General features: G+C 40.0%; 1 protein-coding gene across 2 annotated transcripts in view; it reads left to right on the forward strand.

Annotated features, from left to right (window-relative positions):
- Positions 1-14,286, forward strand: part of lactb2 (lactamase, beta 2) — a 44,873-nt gene extending 30,587 nt beyond the window's left edge. The window contains exons 6-7 of one of the 2 annotated variants that reach the window (XM_073040693.1): positions 141-222; positions 13,805-14,286. In XM_073040693.1, coding sequence (XP_072896794.1) covers positions 141-222; positions 13,805-13,845 — 123 coding nt within the window. In that variant the 3' untranslated portion in view covers positions 13,846-14,286. Of the gene's footprint in view, positions 1-140; positions 223-2,910; positions 3,060-13,804 lie in introns of those variants that run through there. The other variant, XM_073040687.1, reaches the window with a different exon arrangement.
- Positions 14,287-23,101: the final 8,815 nt, after the last annotated feature.

The following is a 23,101-nucleotide window of genomic DNA, read 5'->3' on the forward strand; positions in this document are numbered from 1 at the left end:
AAGAATATATTAATCTGTTTATCAAAATAAAGTCATTTTATATGTTCTCCATTAGATTTAAAAAATTATATTTGGTGTTTATTTTTCCTTTAGAAAATGTCTAAGAACAATGCATAACCTGTGGTTTGCTTTGCCAATAGGACACCCCTTCTCATCTGCATCGTGCAGCTGAAATTAATCTTACGCACCACCTGAAAAAGTTGGAAAAGGAAGGAAAACTGAGTGAGTGTTCTAACAGTGAAGATTAAAAACGTTCAAAGTGTCAATACTTTTTCGAATGGGCATTTGGGTGCAATTATCACACAGCCTGTGAGCAGAGTCTGCCGAGTGATAGCCTAGTTATGCCTTTCTCAGAAAAAAAGATTGCTGACTACTAAGTCTGGGACCAAATCTATGTAAATACTGACAGCTTCCACAAGATGATAAGATCGTGAGATTTTGTTAGCTAGAGTCAGTTCCGTATTGGAACTGTAGTCTATCAGCAGCGCATTATCTAGAATGAAATAATTGTGATTTGGTAAAGTCAGAATGTTTTAGAAGAATTATTTTGATACATGTTTGGAGAAAGAGGCTTTTGAAAAAGATGGATTCTGATATTTCAGTGAGACTTTAAATGGTCTAAGCTTGTTGTCAGTTTCCTCTTTTACAAGAGCTGCAAGGTTTAAATGATCTAAGCTTGTTGTCAGTTTCCTCTTTTACAGGAGCTGCAAGCCTTTGCTGATTTAAAGGGTGCATTGGAGTCTGGTCCAGAAGGTTAAGTTGCTTGGTATTCAGGATGAAGTAACCGATTGGATCAACATTGGCTTAGTAGGAGAAGTCAGAGAGTGATGGCAGATGGTTGTCTCTGATAACGGCCAGTTAACAAATGATGTGCCACAGGGACTGGTGCTGTGTCCGTTGTTGTTTATCATCTATATTAATAATTTAGTTGATAATGTGCTAAACTGGATCAGCAAATTTGTGGATTGCACCAAGAGAGGTGAGAGTGGATATTGATCACTGGTAAACAATGCTGGTTGTTAATGGTAGAGGTAGTAATGGGGGAGAATAAAATGGTGGACAAACTGAATAAGTATTTTGTGTCACTCTTCACTGTGGAAAACATGAGCAGTATTGTGGAAGTTCCCAGTGTCGGGTTATGAAGTGTGTGGTTACCATAACTAGAGAGAAGTTTCTTGGGAAACTGAAAGGTCTGAAGATAGGTCACCAGGACCAGATGGTGTACACCCCATGTTCTGTTAGAGGAGGCTGAAGAGACTGTAGGGGCATTAGTAATTATCTTTCAAGAATCACTAGACTCTGGAATGGTTCCAGAAGGCTGGAATATTGCAAATGTCACTCTACTCTTAACAGGGGAGAGAGGAAGAAGAAAGGAAACTATAGGCCAGTTAGTCTGACCTCGGTGGTTAGGAAGATGTTGGAGTTGATTATTAAGGATGATATCTCAGGTTACATGGAGGCACATGATAAAATAGACCATAGTCAGCATGGTTTCCTCAAGGAAAATCTTGCCTGACAAATCTGTTGGAATTCTTTGAAGAAATAACAAGCAGGATAGACAAAGGAGAATTGGTTGATGTTGTGTACTTGAATTTTAGAAGGCCTTTGACAAGGTGCCACATGAGGCTGCTTAACAAGCTATGAGCCCATGTTATTACAAGAAAGATTCTAGCATGGATAAAGCAATGGTTGATTGACCGGAAGCAAAGAGTGGGAATAAAGGGAGCTTTTTCTGGTTGGCTGCCAGTGACTAGTGATGTTCCACAAGGGTTGGTGTTGGGACTGATTCTTTTTACGTTATATGTCAATGATTTGGATGTGGAGAATATGTTTCCTGTGGTGGGAAAGTCTAAGACTAAAGGGGACAGCCTCAGAATAGAGAAGCATCCTTTTGAAATGCAGATAAGGAGAAATTTCTTTAGCCAGTGAGTGGTGAATATGTGGAAATCTTTGCCATAGGCAGCAATGGAGTCCAAGTCTTTATGTATATTTAAGACAGAGATTGTTAGATTCTTGATTGGTCAAGGCGTGAAGGAATATGGGGAGAGTGCTGGAGATTGGGGCTGAAAGGAAAATTGAATCAGCCATGATGAAATGGCGCAGCAGACTCAATGGTCCAAGTGTCCTACTTCATCTCCTGTGTCTTATGGTCAATGATTGGGGACGTAGTGGACAACAAGGGAGGCTATCAAGGCTTGCAACATGATCAGCTATGAAAATGGGGTACACATCACATGCTGGTGATAATAAATCTGATTCTCTGGCAAACAAACAAGTAATGAGGGGTATAGCACCCTGAGAAGCAGAATGATGAGGCACATCAGCAACTAGAACTTGTAGGTGCTATACTCTAGAAAATATGCACTTTGTCATAACTAATGATGGGCCAATTTGTCTTCCACACTGAATTAGGTGGAATTTTGTCTGAAAAAGAGAGCAAAAATGTTCAAATTATGCTGGATATTATGTGGGATCGCAGCCATGAATATCGTAGCCAGTGAAGAATCAGGGCACAGGAGATTGAGGCTGAGAGGGAAATGGATCAGCCATGATGAAATGGTGGAGCAGACTCGATGGGTCAAATGGCCTAATTCTGCTCCAATATCTTATGGTCTTATGATAGGTTGCCGTGTCCCTGAAGCAATTTTATTCTATACAATATTTTAATAGGGTGACTTAAATGTAAAACTGAGAAAATTAACAATTTGAGTAAAGTCAAAGATGTCAGAAGCTTTGTGAACAAGGAACGTAAGCAATTCATTCATTTTAGCTGTATGTAGGACACAACTGCAACTGTGTAGGATACTTCATACACTTGCGAGGTGTTTAGTTTTCCCTGGCAAGATCACATCACATAGTTTCCATATAGGAGATGTGTATTCTTATTATCTCCTATTCCCTATGATACAGGAGAAGCCATGAGGCACACTGAGTTGAGACCAGAGTCTCAGAGGATGCCGATCATTCCCATTCCTCTACTTCCCATTCACCTATCCATCAGCTGCACCCTGAGTCTCCTATCACCAGCCTTCATTAGTGGGTAACGTACTGCAGCCAATTAATGCTCTAACATCACTAGCATGCGGGCGGATTTACATTCCTGTCACAGCACTGGATCCATCCTCTCCCTCACCCTGCTACATTAATCTCTGCCTTCAGGATCACTGCAGTAACTTGCCAAGCCTATTTTGACAGCAATTCATAACCTCTGATATTTAACATACAGAAGGGTGAGGAACCTACCACCTCCAAATAACTTATCATCCGTATTTGGGTGTAATCTGTTGGCTTCCTTGTAGCTGCCAGATTGAAATCTAGAACCCCCTCTCTAACATCACGTGATAGTGTTTCTGGTATTTATTCTGTTTTAGATTTCTCACAGCTGCAATTATTTTTAGTACAAATACGGTAGATTCCGATGAATTGGGCCATCAGTTAATCGGGAAACAGTTTATTTGGAACATCTATTAAAGAACAGTAACTAAATTGAGAAAATAGCCAGGATTAACTTTGTTTATTTGGGACATTATCCTGCTTAATTTGAGGACTAGAATATAAAAGCAAGGATGTAATGTTGAGATTTCATAAAGCACTGGTGAAGCCTCATTTGGAGTATTGTGAGCAGTTTTGAACCCCTTAGAAAAGGACATTCTGGAACTGGAGGGAGTTCAAAGGAACTCAGTTCACAAAAATGATTCCAGGATCAAACAGCTTATCGTATCAAGAATGAGGGGTGACCTAATTGAAACCTATTGAACGGTGAAAGGCCTTGATAGAGTGGATGTGGAGACCATGTTTCCTATTTGGATGTGAAGAGGGCACAGCCTCGGTATAGAGGGGCGTCCATTTAGAATGGAAAGAAGGAATTTCTTCAGCCAGAGGATGTTGAATCTATGGAATTTGTTGCCAAAGGCAGCTGTGGAGGCCAAGTCTTTATGTATATTTAAGACAGAGATTGTTAGATTCTTGATTGGTCAAGGCGTGAAGGAATATGGGGAGAGTGCTGGAGATTGGGGCTGAAAGGAAAATTGAATCAGCCATGATGAAATGGCGCAGCAGACTCAATGGTCCAAGTGTCCTACTTCATCTCCTGTGTCTTATGGTCAATGATTGGGGACGTAGTGGACAACAAGGGAGGCTATCAAGGCTTGCAACATGATCAGCTATGAAAATGGGGTACACATCACATGCTGGTGATAATAAATCTGATTCTCTGGCAAACAAACAAGTAATGAGGGGTATAGCACCCTGAGAAGCAGAATGATGAGGCACATCAGCAACTAGAACTTGTAGGTGCTATACTCTAGAAAATATGCACTTTGTCATAACTAATGATGGGCCAATTTGTCTTCCACACTGAATTAGGTGGAATTTTGTCTGAAAAAGAGAGCAAAAATGTTCAAATTATGCTGGATATTATGTGGGATCGCAGCCATGAATATCGTAGCCAGTGAAGAATCAGGGCACAGGAGATTGAGGCTGAGAGGGAAATGGATCAGCCATGATGAAATGGTGGAGCAGACTCGATGGGTCAAATGGCCTAATTCTGCTCCAATATCTTATGGTCTTATGATAGGTTGCCGTGTCCCTGAAGCAATTTTATTCTATACAATATTTTAATAGGGTGACTTAAATGTAAAACTGAGAAAATTAACAATTTGAGTAAAGTCAAAGATGTCAGAAGCTTTGTGAACAAGGAACGTAAGCAATTCATTCATTTTAGCTGTATGTAGGACACAACTGCAACTGTGTAGGATACTTCATACACTTGCGAGGTGTTTAGTTTTCCCTGGCAAGATCACATCACATAGTTTCCATATAGGAGATGTGTATTCTTATTATCTCCTATTCCCTATGATACAGGAGAAGCCATGAGGCACACTGAGTTGAGACCAGAGTCTCAGAGGATGCCGATCATTCCCATTCCTCTACTTCCCATTCACCTATCCATCAGCTGCACCCTGAGTCTCCTATCACCAGCCTTCATTAGTGGGTAACGTACTGCAGCCAATTAATGCTCTAACATCACTAGCATGCGGGCGGATTTACATTCCTGTCACAGCACTGGATCCATCCTCTCCCTCACCCTGCTACATTAATCTCTGCCTTCAGGATCACTGCAGTAACTTGCCAAGCCTATTTTGACAGCAATTCATAACCTCTGATATTTAACATACAGAAGGGTGAGGAACCTACCACCTCCAAATAACTTATCATCCGTATTTGGGTGTAATCTGTTGGCTTCCTTGTAGCTGCCAGATTGAAATCTAGAACCCCCTCTCTAACATCACGTGATAGTGTTTCTGGTATTTATTCTGTTTTAGATTTCTCACAGCTGCAATTATTTTTAGTACAAATACGGTAGATTCCGATGAATTGGGCCATCAGTTAATCGGGAAACAGTTTATTTGGAACATCTATTAAAGAACAGTAACTAAATTGAGAAAATAGCCAGGATTAACTTTGTTTATTTGGGACATTATCCTGCTTAATTTGAGGACTAGAATATAAAAGCAAGGATGTAATGTTGAGATTTCATAAAGCACTGGTGAAGCCTCATTTGGAGTATTGTGAGCAGTTTTGAACCCCTTAGAAAAGGACATTCTGGAACTGGAGGGAGTTCAAAGGAACTCAGTTCACAAAAATGATTCCAGGATCAAACAGCTTATCGTATCAAGAATGAGGGGTGACCTAATTGAAACCTATTGAACGGTGAAAGGCCTTGATAGAGTGGATGTGGAGACCATGTTTCCTATTTGGATGTGAAGAGGGCACAGCCTCGGTATAGAGGGGCGTCCATTTAGAATGGAAAGAAGGAATTTCTTCAGCCAGAGGATGTTGAATCTATGGAATTTGTTGCCAAAGGCAGCTGTGGAGGCCAAGTCTTTATGTATATTTAAGACAGAGATTGTTAGATTCTTGATTGGTCAAGGCGTGAAGGAATATGGGGAGAGTGCTGGAGATTGGGGCTGAAAGGAAAATTGAATCAGCCATGATGAAATGGCGCAGCAGACTCAATGGTCCAAGTGTCCTACTTCATCTCCTGTGTCTTATGGTCAATGATTGGGGACGTAGTGGACAACAAGGGAGGCTATCAAGGCTTGCAACATGATCAGCTATGAAAATGGGGTACACATCACATGCTGGTGATAATAAATCTGATTCTCTGGCAAACAAACAAGTAATGAGGGGTATAGCACCCTGAGAAGCAGAATGATGAGGCACATCAGCAACTAGAACTTGTAGGTGCTATACTCTAGAAAATATGCACTTTGTCATAACTAATGATGGGCCAATTTGTCTTCCACACTGAATTAGGTGGAATTTTGTCTGAAAAAGAGAGCAAAAATGTTCAAATTATGCTGGATATTATGTGGGATCGCAGCCATGAATATCGTAGCCAGTGAAGAATCAGGGCACAGGAGATTGAGGCTGAGAGGGAAATGGATCAGCCATGATGAAATGGTGGAGCAGACTCGATGGGTCAAATGGCCTAATTCTGCTCCAATATCTTATGGTCTTATGATAGGTTGCCGTGTCCCTGAAGCAATTTTATTCTATACAATATTTTAATAGGGTGACTTAAATGTAAAACTGAGAAAATTAACAATTTGAGTAAAGTCAAAGATGTCAGAAGCTTTGTGAACAAGGAACGTAAGCAATTCATTCATTTTAGCTGTATGTAGGACACAACTGCAACTGTGTAGGATACTTCATACACTTGCGAGGTGTTTAGTTTTCCCTGGCAAGATCACATCACATAGTTTCCATATAGGAGATGTGTATTCTTATTATCTCCTATTCCCTATGATACAGGAGAAGCCATGAGGCACACTGAGTTGAGACCAGAGTCTCAGAGGATGCCGATCATTCCCATTCCTCTACTTCCCATTCACCTATCCATCAGCTGCACCCTGAGTCTCCTATCACCAGCCTTCATTAGTGGGTAACGTACTGCAGCCAATTAATGCTCTAACATCACTAGCATGCGGGCGGATTTACATTCCTGTCACAGCACTGGATCCATCCTCTCCCTCACCCTGCTACATTAATCTCTGCCTTCAGGATCACTGCAGTAACTTGCCAAGCCTATTTTGACAGCAATTCATAACCTCTGATATTTAACATACAGAAGGGTGAGGAACCTACCACCTCCAAATAACTTATCATCCGTATTTGGGTGTAATCTGTTGGCTTCCTTGTAGCTGCCAGATTGAAATCTAGAACCCCCTCTCTAACATCACGTGATAGTGTTTCTGGTATTTATTCTGTTTTAGATTTCTCACAGCTGCAATTATTTTTAGTACAAATACGGTAGATTCCGATGAATTGGGCCATCAGTTAATCGGGAAACAGTTTATTTGGAACATCTATTAAAGAACAGTAACTAAATTGAGAAAATAGCCAGGATTAACTTTGTTTATTTGGGACATTATCCTGCTTAATTTGAGGACTAGAATATAAAAGCAAGGATGTAATGTTGAGATTTCATAAAGCACTGGTGAAGCCTCATTTGGAGTATTGTGAGCAGTTTTGAACCCCTTAGAAAAGGACATTCTGGAACTGGAGGGAGTTCAAAGGAACTCAGTTCACAAAAATGATTCCAGGATCAAACAGCTTATCGTATCAAGAATGAGGGGTGACCTAATTGAAACCTATTGAACGGTGAAAGGCCTTGATAGAGTGGATGTGGAGACCATGTTTCCTATTTGGATGTGAAGAGGGCACAGCCTCGGTATAGAGGGGCGTCCATTTAGAATGGAAAGAAGGAATTTCTTCAGCCAGAGGATGTTGAATCTATGGAATTTGTTGCCAAAGGCAGCTGTGGAGGCCAAGTCTTTATGTATATTTAAGACAGAGATTGTTAGATTCTTGATTGGTCAAGGCGTGAAGGAATATGGGGAGAGTGCTGGAGATTGGGGCTGAAAGGAAAATTGAATCAGCCATGATGAAATGGCGCAGCAGACTCAATGGTCCAAGTGTCCTACTTCATCTCCTGTGTCTTATGGTCAATGATTGGGGACGTAGTGGACAACAAGGGAGGCTATCAAGGCTTGCAACATGATCAGCTATGAAAATGGGGTACACATCACATGCTGGTGATAATAAATCTGATTCTCTGGCAAACAAACAAGTAATGAGGGGTATAGCACCCTGAGAAGCAGAATGATGAGGCACATCAGCAACTAGAACTTGTAGGTGCTATACTCTAGAAAATATGCACTTTGTCATAACTAATGATGGGCCAATTTGTCTTCCACACTGAATTAGGTGGAATTTTGTCTGAAAAAGAGAGCAAAAATGTTCAAATTATGCTGGATATTATGTGGGATCGCAGCCATGAATATCGTAGCCAGTGAAGAATCAGGGCACAGGAGATTGAGGCTGAGAGGGAAATGGATCAGCCATGATGAAATGGTGGAGCAGACTCGATGGGTCAAATGGCCTAATTCTGCTCCAATATCTTATGGTCTTATGATAGGTTGCCGTGTCCCTGAAGCAATTTTATTCTATACAATATTTTAATAGGGTGACTTAAATGTAAAACTGAGAAAATTAACAATTTGAGTAAAGTCAAAGATGTCAGAAGCTTTGTGAACAAGGAACGTAAGCAATTCATTCATTTTAGCTGTATGTAGGACACAACTGCAACTGTGTAGGATACTTCATACACTTGCGAGGTGTTTAGTTTTCCCTGGCAAGATCACATCACATAGTTTCCATATAGGAGATGTGTATTCTTATTATCTCCTATTCCCTATGATACAGGAGAAGCCATGAGGCACACTGAGTTGAGACCAGAGTCTCAGAGGATGCCGATCATTCCCATTCCTCTACTTCCCATTCACCTATCCATCAGCTGCACCCTGAGTCTCCTATCACCAGCCTTCATTAGTGGGTAACGTACTGCAGCCAATTAATGCTCTAACATCACTAGCATGCGGGCGGATTTACATTCCTGTCACAGCACTGGATCCATCCTCTCCCTCACCCTGCTACATTAATCTCTGCCTTCAGGATCACTGCAGTAACTTGCCAAGCCTATTTTGACAGCAATTCATAACCTCTGATATTTAACATACAGAAGGGTGAGGAACCTACCACCTCCAAATAACTTATCATCCGTATTTGGGTGTAATCTGTTGGCTTCCTTGTAGCTGCCAGATTGAAATCTAGAACCCCCTCTCTAACATCACGTGATAGTGTTTCTGGTATTTATTCTGTTTTAGATTTCTCACAGCTGCAATTATTTTTAGTACAAATACGGTAGATTCCGATGAATTGGGCCATCAGTTAATCGGGAAACAGTTTATTTGGAACATCTATTAAAGAACAGTAACTAAATTGAGAAAATAGCCAGGATTAACTTTGTTTATTTGGGACATTATCCTGCTTAATTTGAGGACTAGAATATAAAAGCAAGGATGTAATGTTGAGATTTCATAAAGCACTGGTGAAGCCTCATTTGGAGTATTGTGAGCAGTTTTGAACCCCTTAGAAAAGGACATTCTGGAACTGGAGGGAGTTCAAAGGAACTCAGTTCACAAAAATGATTCCAGGATCAAACAGCTTATCGTATCAAGAATGAGGGGTGACCTAATTGAAACCTATTGAACGGTGAAAGGCCTTGATAGAGTGGATGTGGAGACCATGTTTCCTATTTGGATGTGAAGAGGGCACAGCCTCGGTATAGAGGGGCGTCCATTTAGAATGGAAAGAAGGAATTTCTTCAGCCAGAGGATGTTGAATCTATGGAATTTGTTGCCAAAGGCAGCTGTGGAGGCCAAGTCTTTATGTATATTTAAGACAGAGATTGTTAGATTCTTGATTGGTCAAGGCGTGAAGGAATATGGGGAGAGTGCTGGAGATTGGGGCTGAAAGGAAAATTGAATCAGCCATGATGAAATGGCGCAGCAGACTCAATGGTCCAAGTGTCCTACTTCATCTCCTGTGTCTTATGGTCAATGATTGGGGACGTAGTGGACAACAAGGGAGGCTATCAAGGCTTGCAACATGATCAGCTATGAAAATGGGGTACACATCACATGCTGGTGATAATAAATCTGATTCTCTGGCAATCAAACAAGTAATGAGGGGTATAGCACCCTGAGAAGCAGAATGATGAGGCACATCAGCAACTAGAACTTGTAGGTGCTATACTCTAGAAAATATGCACTTTGTCATAACTAATGATGGGCCAATTTGTCTTCCACACTGAATTAGGTGGAATTTTGTCTGAAAAAGAGAGCAAAAATGTTCAAATTATGCTGGATATTATGTGGGATCGCAGCCATGAATATCGTAGCCAGTGAAGAATCAGGGCACAGGAGATTGAGGCTGAGAGGGAAATGGATCAGCCATGATGAAATGGTGGAGCAGACTCGATGGGTCAAATGGCCTAATTCTGCTCCAATATCTTATGGTCTTATGATAGGTTGCCGTGTCCCTGAAGCAATTTTATTCTATACAATATTTTAATAGGGTGACTTAAATGTAAAACTGAGAAAATTAACAATTTGAGTAAAGTCAAAGATGTCAGAAGCTTTGTGAACAAGGAGCGTAAGCAATTCATTCATTTTAGCTGTATGTAGGACACAACTGCAACTGTGTAGGATACTTCATACACTTGCGAGGTGTTTAGTTTTCCCTGGCAAGATCACATCACATAGTTTCCATATAGGAGATGTGTATTCTTATTATCTCCTATTCCCTATGATACAGGAGAAGCCATGAGGCACACTGAGTTGAGACCAGAGTCTCAGAGGATGCCGATCATTCCCATTCCTCTACTTCCCATTCACCTATCCATCAGCTGCACCCTGAGTCTCCTATCACCAGCCTTCATTAGTGGGTAACGTACTGCAGCCAATTAATGCTCTAACATCACTAGCATGCGGGCGGATTTACATTCCTGTCACAGCACTGGATCCATCCTCTCCCTCACCCTGCTACATTAATCTCTGCCTTCAGGATCACTGCAGTAACTTGCCAAGCCTATTTTGACAGCAATTCATAACCTCTGATATTTAACATACAGAAGGGTGAGGAACCTACCACCTCCAAATAACTTATCATCCGTATTTGGGTGTAATCTGTTGGCTTCCTTGTAGCTGCCAGATTGAAATCTAGAACCCCCTCTCTAACATCACGTGATAGTGTTTCTGGTATTTATTCTGTTTTAGATTTCTCACAGCTGCAATTATTTTTAGTACAAATACGGTAGATTCCGATGAATTGGGCCATCAGTTAATCGGGAAACAGTTTATTTGGAACATCTATTAAAGAACAGTAACTAAATTGAGAAAATAGCCAGGATTAACTTTGTTTATTTGGGACATTATCCTGCTTAATTTGAGGACTAGAATATAAAAGCAAGGATGTAATGTTGAGATTTCATAAAGCACTGGTGAAGCCTCATTTGGAGTATTGTGAGCAGTTTTGAACCCCTTAGAAAAGGACATTCTGGAACTGGAGGGAGTTCAAAGGAACTCAGTTCACAAAAATGATTCCAGGATCAAACAGCTTATCGTATCAAGAATGAGGGGTGACCTAATTGAAACCTATTGAACGGTGAAAGGCCTTGATAGAGTGGATGTGGAGACCATGTTTCCTATTTGGATGTGAAGAGGGCACAGCCTCGGTATAGAGGGGCGTCCATTTAGAATGGAAAGAAGGAATTTCTTCAGCCAGAGGATGTTGAATCTATGGAATTTGTTGCCAAAGGCAGCTGTGGAGGCCAAGTCTTTATGTATATTTAAGGCAGAGGTTGATAGATTGGTCAGGGCATGAAAGGATACAGTGGGAAGACAGGAGATTGGGGCTGTGAGAAAAAATGGATCAGCCATGATGAAATGCAGAGCAGACTCGATGGACCAAAAGGCATAATTCTGCTCCTATATTTTATGCTTGTGGTCTTAATTGGGGCAGGAGGCTTTCCAAACTGTTCCTAATTAGATTCGGTCATATGCACTTGAATGATCGTTAGGCACTACACCATGCTTGGAGCAATCAGTTTTCAAACAGCATTAGTTGCGTATGTTTGTGTTCAAAAAGCAGTGATTTTAGTTGCTGATAGTTGATAAGAAATAAAGACCATTCAAACCACATAATTAAGCATTCAGGCTCGGAGATGCCAAAAATGCAAAAACGGTTAGAAGTGAAAATGAGATCATTTCACTACTTCATTGAGTTAAGAATTACAAAGAATTTGAAAGTATCGACAATTATCTTGAATGTTACAATGAAAATGAAGATTTGAAGGATACAGTTCTCTATAAAGTAGTATGAAGGCAGTCCATTATAGAGTCATAGAAAACTACAGCACAGAAAAATGCCCTTTAGCCCATCTAGTTCATGCTGAACCATTTAAACTGCCTAGTCCCATCGTCCTGCATCTGGACCATAGCCATTCATACCCCTCCCATGCATGTAGCTATTCAAACTTCTCTTAAACATTGAAATTAACATTGCATCCACCACTTCTGCTGGCAGTTTTTTCTGCATTCTTACCACCCTCTGAGTGAAGAAGTTTCCCCTTGTTACCTTTAAACATTTCACCTTTCAACTGCACTGGGTGTCTGCACTGACTTTGTTCATTTACAGTCAAATAAAAGAAAATGGCAGATGAATTCCTCCATTGATAACCATCAGGAACTAATATACCTACAGCTTTACCACATTGTAGTTTTGGTAGTATTCTAATTTGTTCTGTTATTTCATTTAAATGCAGTAGTTGTTACTCAGTTAAGTGGTAGTTTGTCTTTTTAATATCTTTCAACTATTTCCATGAAACTTTGGCTAATTGGGGTAACCATGTAATTGGGCCCAAATGTACTGGTCCTGATGTGTTCCAATCAACCGAAATCCACTATATTCCAACTTTATTGATTATAGTTTTGTTATGTTAGCACCAAGAACTCACTTCGTTTTTGCAATTGAAATATTCATCATCATCATTATGTGACGTGTCGTATAACGTAGGTGATCATGGTGACCATGATTGTTCTTGGCAACTTTTTCTACAGAAGTGGTTTGCCATTGCCATTTTTCGGTCAGTGTCTTTACATGACGGGTGACCCCAGCCATTATCAATACTCTTAAGAGATTGCCTGGCGTCAGTCGTTGCATAACCAGGAGCTATGATATACACCAGCTGCTCATATGACCATCCACCACCTGCTCCCACGGCTTCCCGTGACCATGATTGGGGGGCTGAGCAGGTGCCCAAGGGTGACCTGCAGGCTAGCAGAGGAAAGGAACGCCTTACACCTCCTTTGGTAGGGATGTATCTCCACTTCACCACACAAATTGAGACATTAGCAGAGTCTTATAGGCTAAGAATGCATATTTATTCACTGCTATGTACTAAATTGAATGATCTGTGCAGGAATAATAGTACTGCCCTACAGTTTAACTTTATGACATAAGAAGGGAGGAAAAGAATTGTGTGTGTCTACTGACCTGCTTGAAGTGTGAGGAGATATGTCATGTGTAAACTCAGATTACCAACACAATTGAATAGGCATGTTATTTAAAGTCATTCATGAAAAATGGTAATCTAGACAATGGAAAGAAGCTGTACCTGTGACACAATAGCAAGAGTTGATAATTTATCAAAGGAAATAGGAAAAACTGGTAGATAAGTATTATTTTCCATTAGTAATTTAGAAATGTTTAGTGTGGTAGCCTGAGTGCTAAGCTTCAGGATATTATTGAGTTAGTGACTGTAGTTTTGCAGTTTTAATGTCAGTTTCGTGTTTTTTGTATTATAAATGTTGATCAAAATTCCTATAATGTCTTGCAGGCCATGATAATGAAATCCAGAAGTGGAAAAGTAACTTGTAATGGAAAAGTCCTTATTAAATGGACAAAAAGGAACCCTCTTCTTCAGATACATTTGCTATTTTTTTTTTAATTTGGTTTTTGAAGTACTGATTTGCTGGGTTTGGTATCTAAAATATGAAAACAAATATACAGGAGTGGAATATCCACAGGGATTCTTCTGGCAATCTGTTGTAACACTGGAGAAATTATGAGCACTATTCTGATATTATTCATCTAAATTTCGGTAGAATTTCATCAAGAAAGCACGCCAGGAAATTGAACTCATGGTTTTCTAATGAAGCAAAATGATAATTTGCATAATGGTTTGCATGTATTTTTTCTAGATTACTGATCACTATTGGTTTACAAGATAATATTGACAGTGGCATACAATAAACATATTATGCATAATGTATTAAGCATTCTATCTGTTGCCATATTAAATCTATATGTAACATAAAATCTGGGATTATATTTCTTCTAAGGAAACAGGATGTTTTTGCTATTTGTTGAAAGGTCAAGAACCATTGGACAAAAATATCTTTTCTCTTCCATTGTGCCCTGGTTTGGTGCACACATATTTAAAAGATAAACTGGTTGCTTTGCAGAAAAAAAACTATCTCTTTATGAGCAGCGTACGAGGAATGCATATTCAGGGACAAGATCAGACCACAAGTATGACTGTGGACTGCATAGCCCTACTCAGTGTTCAATACCATCATCCTTTCACAACTAATCAATAAGCTTTAAAACCCAAGTCACTGTGCCTTTCTCTGCAACATGATCCTTAACGTCCTCATTTGGAGAGCACAGTGCAGATCGGAATAACATCTCCTCCTTACTGACAGTCAACACAGGCGCACCTGAAGGATGTGCGCTTAGCCCATTATTCTACTCTCTCTACAGTCTTGACTGTATGTCTAGAGTCTCTAGACACAGCTCAAACGCCATCACTGACAGGGACTTCCGGTAAGATGGTGATCGCTTAGCTGCTCCGAACTTTTGTTCCGTTACTGTCGCTACCTTTGCACTAAATGTCTCCATTTTATAAAGCTTAGTTAGGAATTATTTCGGTATCTCTGACTTGCCTGTGAATATATCTAACCTACAATGTCTAGCAAGAGTTCTAAATCCAGGAGAAAAGTAACTACGACCTCGTCGGACGTGACGATGGAGGCGCTTGAAAATCTCCGAGATGAAATCTTAAAGCAAATTAAAACCGCTTTCAAACAGTTAGAAGAGAAACTGGATCGGATCAACGATAAAGTGGACAAACATGCTGAACACTTATCTCGCATCGATTCGACTTCTGAAGCTTTAGAAAGTCGGGTCCGATACTTGAAGACTCTCTGTTCCAGCTTAGAGGAAAAATCTAATAAACTTCTTTCCAAAATGGTGGATCTCGAAAATCGCAGCAGACGCTGCAACATCAGAATTCTGGGATTACCAGAGGCAACTGAGAAGGGGTCAACCGTGAAGTTTTTCGCTGAGTTTCTCTGTGAGATATTCGGGAAGGATCTGCTTCCAAACCCGCCCGAGCTGGAACGGGCACACAGAGTCTATGTCTCTCCCGGAATTCTGGGATCCCGTCCACGACCAATAATCTTGTGTTTCCATCAATACCAGGTAAAACGCAGTCTGATTGTGGAGGCACGTCGCAGAGGCTCTTTTTCTTTCCAGGATACAACCATTCGCTTTGTGGAAGATTTTGCACCCCAGACCTTAAAGATGCGCGCTGAGTATAAAGGCGTAATGAAAGTGCTTTTTGATCGTGGTTTCAAACCTTCCTTTCGTAATCTTGCTGACCTAAGAATCAAGTTTAATACCGGGGAATTCAAGTGGTTCAAATCAGCGAGGGAAGCTGAAGCGTTTGTGGCAAGTCTTCCGGCTATCCAGTCATCTTCGGAATCTGATCGGACCTCCTAAAATGGTGGATAAGTACTCCTCGTAGTAAAATTACTTTTTCTGGACTCGGAATTCACTTGAATCACTCAGACACTATTCACTGAAACTCTAAAGGCTGTTGACAATCTCTCCCGGGATTTGGTGTGTGTGTAATCTATTTTTACCTCTGTATAACTTTACCTGCAGAGTTCTACAACTAAATCTAACTTGTTTTGGAGGTTTGAAGTCTTTAGTGAAGGCCTCCCTGTTTGTCGGTTCACAATTCAACTGCTGATTTATTTTTCCTCTGTTTTAAATACTTATTTATTTTATCTTTTTCTTTTCTTCATCCCCTTTTTTTTTCCATTCTCTGAATGTTTTTTTCTCCCTTCTCGGTAAATGGTTGATAAATACTCGTCTTGAATTTATAATTCTCCCCTTCCTCTTTTTTTTCTTTTTCCTTCTTACCTTTTTTTTTCCTTTCTCTTACTTTATTCTTCTATAATATTTCGCGGGTAGGTTAGGTTTGGTTTTCTTCCAATTCGCTCTGTATTAAGTTGTATATCTCGGCAGAAGGTGTTCTAATCTGTAGTTAAGTTTTCTAGTGCATAAACTAGTTACTGTTTGTTATAGCATTTATACGGAACTGCTGTCAATGACACAGATCTGGAAGTTGTATTTGGGTTAATTTTTCTGGTAGAGCTAGCTACTTGTTGGTAGCCGTCTAGTTTTGGGTTGTGTGGGTGGGGTGGGTTTTCCAGTTCCAACATTTCTTTATTGTTTAGGACTCTCTATATTGTGTGGTGGTTGGTCTGGAATTGTTTTTTTTTCTTGTGTTGTGGGGTTTGGGGAGGACACTAAGCTCCATTGTCTTTAATTTAGGTGCTTTTTTGTTAAATTCTCTTCCTGTGTAGCATATTGTTATTGTATGCTTAACCGTGCTCTGTATTAATGCTCCTCATTGGGATTTGGGGTTTTTAATTTTGTAAAATGTTTTGAAAAACTAATTAAAAAAAAAATTTAAAAAAACGCCATCACTGACTATAGAATCTACAATTATACATCTACAAATACAGCAGATCTGCAGGACTTAGTCACTCTGTACAATTGGTAATTGATTTATTATGGTCACATGTACAGTATCACAAGGTTTATTATTGTCACAAGGTACAGTGTAAAGCTCTGATTTGAATGGCATCCAAGCAGAGTAGATACTAAGTATAATCCAAACAAACTTTTTTATTTCCTACTTTAAAAAATCAATAATTCAAAACTTACCAGGGAATGTTTTACCTCCTGTACATAATAAAGTTGCCATTTAATGTATATTCATAATCTGCTGTTGTAGTCCATTCACTTCAAGGTTAAATGTGTTACGTGTTCAGAGATGCTCTTCTGCACACCAGTGTTGTAACACATGGTTATTTGAGCTACTGTCACCTTCTTGTCAGCTTGAGCCAGGCTGGTCATTCTCCTCTGACCTTTCTCATCAACAAGGTGTTTTTTAACTACAGAACTGCCGCTCACTGGATGTTTTTTTTTTGTTTTTCCCACCATTCCTTGTGAGCTGGAAAGACTGTTGTGTGTGAAAATCCCAGGACATCAGCAGTTTCTGAGATACTCAAACCACCCCATCTGACACCAACAATCATTCCACAGTCGAAGTCACTTAGATCACATTTCTATCTTATTCTGATGCTCTGTCTGAACAACAATTGAACATCTTGACCATGTCTGCATGCTGTTATGCACTGAGTTGCTGCCACATGATAGGCTGATTAGATATTTGAATTATTGAGCAAAGTACCTAATAAAGTGGCACTGAGTGTATATGAAAGATACATGGGAGAAAGGAAGTGATGATGTTTCTGACGGAGACTCTGCAGCAGAGTGGAGAGGGAGGATAATCTGTTTCAAGAGGAGAGAAGGATTTGTGAGATGGGACAATGGGTGATCAGTGGACTAAGGGGAGATAAAGGATGAACCCAACCAGATGAAGGGTGGAAGCAGAGGCATGTGGAGGCTGACAAAAAACTTGGCAGATGGGGCAAGGAAAGGGTGAAGGCAAAGCCATCTCCAGCAGGAACACAAAAGCTAGTATTAGTACTGGAAACTGGTAAGTAAGGAAGGTGATAATTTTATCAGTTGTTAGTTTGCTATCTAACTATTCAACTGCAACTAATAGGCATCTTAGTGAAGACTGGTCCCTCTACTGTGAAAGAAACTATAAATCAAGTCTTAAATGCAAAAGCTTAACTAAATTATATTCTATACCCAAGTTGAATTGTTAAGAGTACTTCCATGCAAAAGAATGTAAGTGTTCAAGAAGTTGACTCTGCACCACCTTAGCAAGGACAGTTAAAATTGAGTCTCACCAGCACAGTCCACATGACAAAACAAAGTTAAATGAGAAGCCATGTGCCATGTTTTTGTGCTGTACTTCCCTATGACTATGTGTTTTCTTATCTTTTAAGCAAATAGGCATCTCTGGGCTCAAGTCTTCCTATATTTAACTATGATTGTACCACTTCCATAACTGAGACTGAAAGTTATCATTTCAAGATTAATTGTAGCAATTGGAGTGCATTATTTGGATATTTCAATGCAGTTTAAAGAGTACTGTGCTGATTGAGATAATCTTTTTTTATGAGATTTGCATGACTTTTTGAAGTGAACGTAAAGTATCTTATTATGTTATTCAAAATAAGAGCCAAAGGCTTGAGAACGCTTCTTGACTCTTTTGAATAACATATGATTGTTCATTTAAAATTAGTGTTATTCTTCATTCTATCACTAAAACCATAAATTTTCATTTATCTTCCCACTATACCTTCTGAATCTTTGAATGTGTTCTGTCGTTACCTGGCATCATTTCCTCCTTCCCTTCAATGAATACTTGTTTTTGATTATGATAGCTTATCTTGGAACAAACACAAAATTCATCTCTTCCCAGCCTAAGACCATAAGATATAGGAGCAGAATTACATCATTTGGCCCATTAAGTCTGCTCTGTCATTTCATTATGGTTGATCCAATTTTCCTCTCAGTCCTAATCCCCTGCCTTCTCCCTGTATTCCTTCAAGCTCTGACCAATCGAGAATCTATCAACCTCTGCCTTAAATATACATAAAGACTTGGCTTCCACAGCTGCCTAGGACAAAGAATTCCACAGATTCACCAACCTCTAGCTAAAGAAATTCCTCTTCATCTCTGTTCTAAAAGGGCACCTATTCTGAGACTGTCCTCTGGTTTTAGACTCCCCCACCATAGGAAACATCCTCTCCACATCCACTCTATCAAGGCCTTTCACCATTTGATAGGTTTCAATGAGGTCACCCCTCATTCTTCTGAATTCTAGTGAATAGAGGACCAGACCATTAGATGCTCTTCATATGACAAGCCATCCAATCCTGGAATCTATTTTTGTGAACCTCCTTTCAACCCTCTCCAGTTTCAGCACATCCTTTCTAAGATCAGTGGCCCAAACCTGCTCACAATACTCCAAGTGAGGCCTCACCAGTGCTTTATGAAGTTTCAACATTACATCCTCGATTTTATATTCTAGACCTCTTGAAATGAATGCCAACTTCACATTTGCCTTCTTCACCACAGACTCAACCTGCAAATTAACTTTTAGGGAATGCTGCACAAGGACTCCCAAGTCCCTTTGTGCCTCAGTGTTTTCTCTCATTTAGAAAACAGTCAACCCTTTCATTTTTTCTACCAAAGTGCATTACCAGACACTTCCTGACATTGTATTCCATCTGCCATTTCTTTGCCTATTCTTCTAATCTGTCTAACTCCCTCTGTAGCCTTTCTACTTCCTCAAAACTACCAGCCTCTCCATCTGTCCCAACACAGATCCCTATGCAACACCACAAGTCACTAGCAGCCAATCAGCAAAGGCTAACTGACTTTTGTATTCCATCTTTACCTTCATAATGACTTTTTAGTTGCTGTCTGTTGGTTTTTAAAGGCTTCCCAATCCTCCAACTTCCCACCAATCTTAGTTCTATTATATGCCCTCTCTTTGACTTCTATGTTGGCTTTGACTTAAATATCCTCAAATTTTGAAAAAAAAAATGCTTACCAAATATTCGATTCATTCCTCGTGGTATTTCCACATTATACACTAACATTGTCTGTTTGTCTGTCTCATCTGTTTGCTGTGTATGATCCACACAATCTTAGTTTGATTCTGGTCACATCAACATTATCAAATTGTTAGGTAGTTTACTGGCGAAAATTGTTAAACCTTGAGATATAGGAGCAGAATTTGGCCACTTGACCCATTGAGTCTGCCCTGCCTTTTTACTACGACTGAACTATATTTCCTCTCAGCCCCAATCTCCTGCCTCACTCCCACCCCCACCCCTATCCCTTCGTGCCCTGTGGTCTCATTGAACATTGCACAGTACAGGCCCATCGGCCTACAATGTTGTGTCTCCTTTTTAAAACCAGTTTTAATCGATCTCTGAACTCTTTATTTAAATGTATCCTATTGTTGGCAGTTGTATCCAGTTTCTGTTTAGATTCCTTTTTCATGTTTCTAAATTCAGCCCTATTCTAACTTGATATCTTATTTTGTACAATGTTTCCCTTTCATGTCAATATTCTTTATATTGAACTCATCTACAGTACTGTATCTAAATCTGTTTTGTTACTTCTACCATCAAAAAATCCTCTTTTTTATGTAGCTATTTTCTCCTGGTGCTTGAGGAATATGTTCACACATATTAAGCATGGTTAAATTAAACAGAAACTGCAGCATAGAAACAAGCAACTTGAGTTAACTGGTTACTATACTAAAATACGCTCTAACAACCCTCCTAATCTGTGCTATATTCATCTGTTTTTTTCTGTATGAAATTGAATAATAAGAATTTGACTCCAATGTTTAATTTTTCTGTGCTCCATCAATGGGTGAGTAATTAAAATTGCCGAGAACAATGTTTAAAGCAATGTTATGTATCTTATCATATGACACATTGACCCTGTCACGTAATACATTTGATGATCAACTGGAAAAGTAACAACCTCATCATCTGACATACTTAATCTATTAAACTTCCATTAAAGGGTTGGTTTGGTGGTTAAAGTCCATCCTCTAATGTATAGGTCTGGACCTTATCTCTAAGCAGAACCAACAAGTGGAGACTTAAATATGGTCTCTAAATACAGGACTGACATCCAGTGGGAGGAAACTGTATTGCATGCTCTTGAGCTCTACTGCAACAACAACTTACCAAATGACTTCAATTTCATTTCATACCTCGGTGCGGCACCTGGTGCTTCAATAAAAGATTTTTTAGCTTCCTTCTGACAAGAATTTCAACAAGGTTTCAAACAACTGTGGATCATAAGACCATAGGATATAAGAGCAGAATGAGGCCATTTGTCCCATCCAGTCCACTCCACCATTTCATCATGGCTGATCCATTTTCCTCTCAGCCCCAATCCCCTGCCTTTTCCCCGTATCCTTATGACTTGGCCTTTACAGCCGCCTGTTCCAACAAATTCCACAGATTCACCACTCTCTGGCTAAAGAAATTCCTCCTCTTCTCCAATCTAAAAGGGTTTCAATGAGATCACCCCTCATTCTTCTGAATTCCAGATAGTAGAGGCCCAAAGCCATCAAATGCTCCTCATACGACAAGCCTTTCGATCCCAGGATCAGTTTCATGAATTCCTTTGAACCATCTCCAATGTCAGCACATCCTTTCTTGGACAAGGGGTCCAAAACTGCTCACGATACTCAAGTGAGGCCTTAACTTTATAAAGCCTCAACATTACATCATTATTTTTGTATTCTAATCCTCTCGAAATGAATGCTAACATCGCACTTCCCTTACTCTCATCCTGCAATTTAACTTTTAGGAAATTCTGCTCAAGAACACCCAAGTCATAGAAACATAGAAAATCTACAGCATAATACAGGCCCTTCGGCCCACAAAGCTGTGTCAAACATGTCCTTAACTTAGAACTACCTAGGTTTACCCATAGTCCTCTATTTTTCTAAGCTCCGTGTACCTATCCAGGAGTCTCTTAAAAGACTCTATTGTCTCCACCTCCACCACTGCCACGACAGCCCATTCCATGCACTCACCACTCTCTGCATAAAAAATTTAACCCTGACATCTCCTCTGTACCTACTTCTGAGCACCTTAAAACTATGCCCTCTCATGCTAGCCATTTCAGCCCTGGGAAAAAAGCCTCTTGACTAACCACATGATCAATGCCTCTCATTATCTTGTACACCTCTATCAGGTCACCTCTCATCCTCCATCGCTCCAAGGAGAAAAGGCCGAGTTCACTCAACCTATTCTCATAAGGCATGCTCCCCAATCCAGGCAACATCTTTGTAAATCTCCTCTGCACCCTTTCTATGGTTTCCACATCCTTCCTGTAGTGAAGCGATCAGAATTGAGCACAGTACTCCAAGTGGGGTCTCATTTATTAAGTCCCTTTACACTTAAGATTTCGGAATTTTCTTTCCATTTAGAAAATAGTCTACCCTTTTATTTCTTATAACAAGGAAGATAGATTTAGAGCATTTAAGAGACACTTAAATAGGCACATGGACAATAGAAAAATGAAGGGTTATGTAAGAGGGATTGACAGTAGGTTAAAAGGTCAGCACAACATTGAAGGCCAAAGGGCCAGTATTAGAACCATAGAACATTACAGCACAGAAACAGGCCTTTTGGCCCTTCTTGGCTGTACCAAACCATTTTTCTCCCTTGTCCCACTGACCTGCACCTGAGCCATATCCCTCCAAACCCCTCGCATCCATATACCTGTCCAAGTTTTTCTTAAATATCAAAAGTGAGCCCACATTCACCACTTCATCTGGCAGCTCATTCCACACTCCCACCACTCTCTGTGTGAAGAAGCCCCCCTAATGTTCCCTTTAAACTTTTCCCCCTTCACCCTTAACCCATGACCTCTGGTTTTTTCCTCCCCTGGCCTCAGTGGAAAAAGCCTGCTTGCATTCACTCTATCTATACCCATCATAATTTTATACACCTCTATCAAATCACCCCTCATTCCCCTACACTCCAGGGAATAAAGTCCTAACCTATTCAACCTTTCTCTGTAACTCAGTTTCTCAAGACCCAGCAACATCCTTGTAAACCTTCTCTGCACTCTTTCAACCGTATTAATATCCTTCCTGCAATTAGGTGACCAAAACTGCACAAATGCTCCAAATTTGGTCTCACCAATGTCTTATACAACCTCACCATAACATTCCAACTCTTATACTCAATACTTTGATGACCATACACTTCCTGACACTGTATTTCTTTTGCCACTTTTTGCATATTCTCCTAATCTGTCTATGTCCCTCTGTAACCTCTGTACTTCCTCATAACCATCTACTCCTCCGCCTATC

The sequence above is a fragment of the Hemitrygon akajei genome, chromosome 1 (genome assembly GCF_048418815.1).
Source record: "Hemitrygon akajei chromosome 1, sHemAka1.3, whole genome shotgun sequence".
Lineage (NCBI taxonomy): Eukaryota > Metazoa > Chordata > Chondrichthyes > Myliobatiformes > Dasyatidae > Hemitrygon > Hemitrygon akajei.